Source organism: Vigna radiata, unplaced genomic scaffold (genome assembly GCF_000741045.1).
Source record: "Vigna radiata var. radiata cultivar VC1973A unplaced genomic scaffold, Vradiata_ver6 scaffold_340, whole genome shotgun sequence".
NCBI classification, from domain to species: domain Eukaryota; kingdom Viridiplantae; phylum Streptophyta; class Magnoliopsida; order Fabales; family Fabaceae; genus Vigna; species Vigna radiata.
Window position 1 is genome coordinate 291,523 of NW_014543233.1, and position 1,679 is coordinate 293,201.

A 1,679-nucleotide genomic window follows, 5' to 3' on the forward strand; every position below is an offset into this window, starting at 1 on the left:
CACTATATGGCCTAAAACAAGCACCTAGGTCTTGGTATGAACGTCTTAGCAATTTTCTTGTAGAAAATGATTTCAACAGAGGCAAAATTGATTCAACTCTATTTATTAAAAGGGTTGGAAAACATTTTCTAATTGTTCAAGTGTATGTAGATGATATTATTTTTGGTTCATCTAACGCAACTCTGTGCGAGAATTTTGCTAAGTCCATGCAGGGAGAATTTGAGATGTCAATGATGGGAGAACTCACTTTCTTCCTCGGATTACAAATCAAACAAATGGAGGAAGGAACCTTCATCTCTCAAACCAAGTACTGCAAAGAAATACTCAAAAAGTTTGAGGTGAACAATGCTAAAGAGGCATCTACTCCCATGGGAACGTCCTGCTACCTTGACAAGGATGAGACAGGTAAAGAGGTAAGTCAAACAAAATACAGAGGTATGATTGGCTCTCTACTATATCTTACTGCTAGTAGACCTGATATCATGCAAAGTGTATGTGTGTGTGCTAGGTTTCAGTCAAGTCCTAGAGAGTTTCATCTTACGGCTATAAAACGCATCTTTAAATATCTAAAGGGGACAACATCTTTTGGGTTATGGTATCCCTCAGGAGCTGAGCCTAGTCTTGTAGGATTTTCTGATGCTGATTATGGAGGTTGCAAAATAGATAGGAAAAGCACTAGTGGAACCTGTCACTTTCTAGGTAGTTCCTTAGTCTCCTGGCACTCTAAGAAACAAGCCTGTGTAGCTTTATCAACCACTGAAGCCGAATACATTGCTGCGGGTAGTTGTTGTGCACAAATCTTATGGATGAAGTAGCAATTAGAGGATTATGATATTCATTTAGATCATATACCGCTTAAGTGTGATAATACAAGTGCCATTAAACTTACCAAAAATCCCATTACGCATTCAAGATCCAAGCATATAGAAATTAGGCATCACTTCATTAGAGATCATGTCCAAAAAGGTGATTGTGAAATGGAATTCATAGACTCTAAGCATCAATTGGCGGACATTTTCACCAAAGCATTACCTAAGGATAGATTCTTTGAACTTAGAAGAGATCTAGGCATATTAGAAATCGTAAAATAGGCATGTCTTGGCTTGATATTGAAATTTTCGTTGTTTATCGCATTTAATCTGTGTGTAAATCGATTAAAAACGCTGACCATGCTGTTACGAATGATTTAATTGATTAATCCAAGTATTAATCGATTAATTAATCGATTAAATCCCACTTTAATCGATTAAAAGCGCTACTGTCAGTTTTTTTTAAAAATTATGCGCTGCATTGATGAATATAGTCGTTGCCAACGGCTCTAAACGGCTATAAACGGCCATATTTTCCAAAATATGAACGTTGGGGAGCATTCTTGACCCTATTTATACCCCACTTATCCCCACTTTCCATTTTTACACCACTTTAAAGGATATCCTTCTTGCTTTCTTCTTTCACTCATCCTAATCCTTGCATTCCATCAACNTTCAAATGGCTGAACCCTCAAGAAGGAGGAGAAGAAGAACTAGCGAAGTTTCGGAAAATAATGTCCGAAGAAGAGATGCTGCCGTGGAAGGTTGGCTCTCTGATGATCAAGATCAACAATCCTTCTCACAATTTTGGAAGGAGAGAAAGCTTGTCAAGCAAAAGTTCATTGATCTTGCTTGGTATATCTCTCACAA

At 37.6% G+C, this 1,679-nt stretch overlaps 1 protein-coding gene across 1 annotated transcript; it reads left to right on the forward strand.

The window, feature by feature from the left end:
* Positions 1-206: 206 nt before the first annotated feature.
* LOC106753239 (uncharacterized mitochondrial protein AtMg00810-like) lies at positions 207-815 on the forward strand. The gene has a single exon (XM_014635029.1). The coding sequence runs from the start codon at positions 207-209 to the stop codon at positions 813-815; it is 609 nt and encodes a 202-aa protein (XP_014490515.1).
* The last annotated feature ends 864 nt before the right edge of the window (positions 816-1,679 follow it).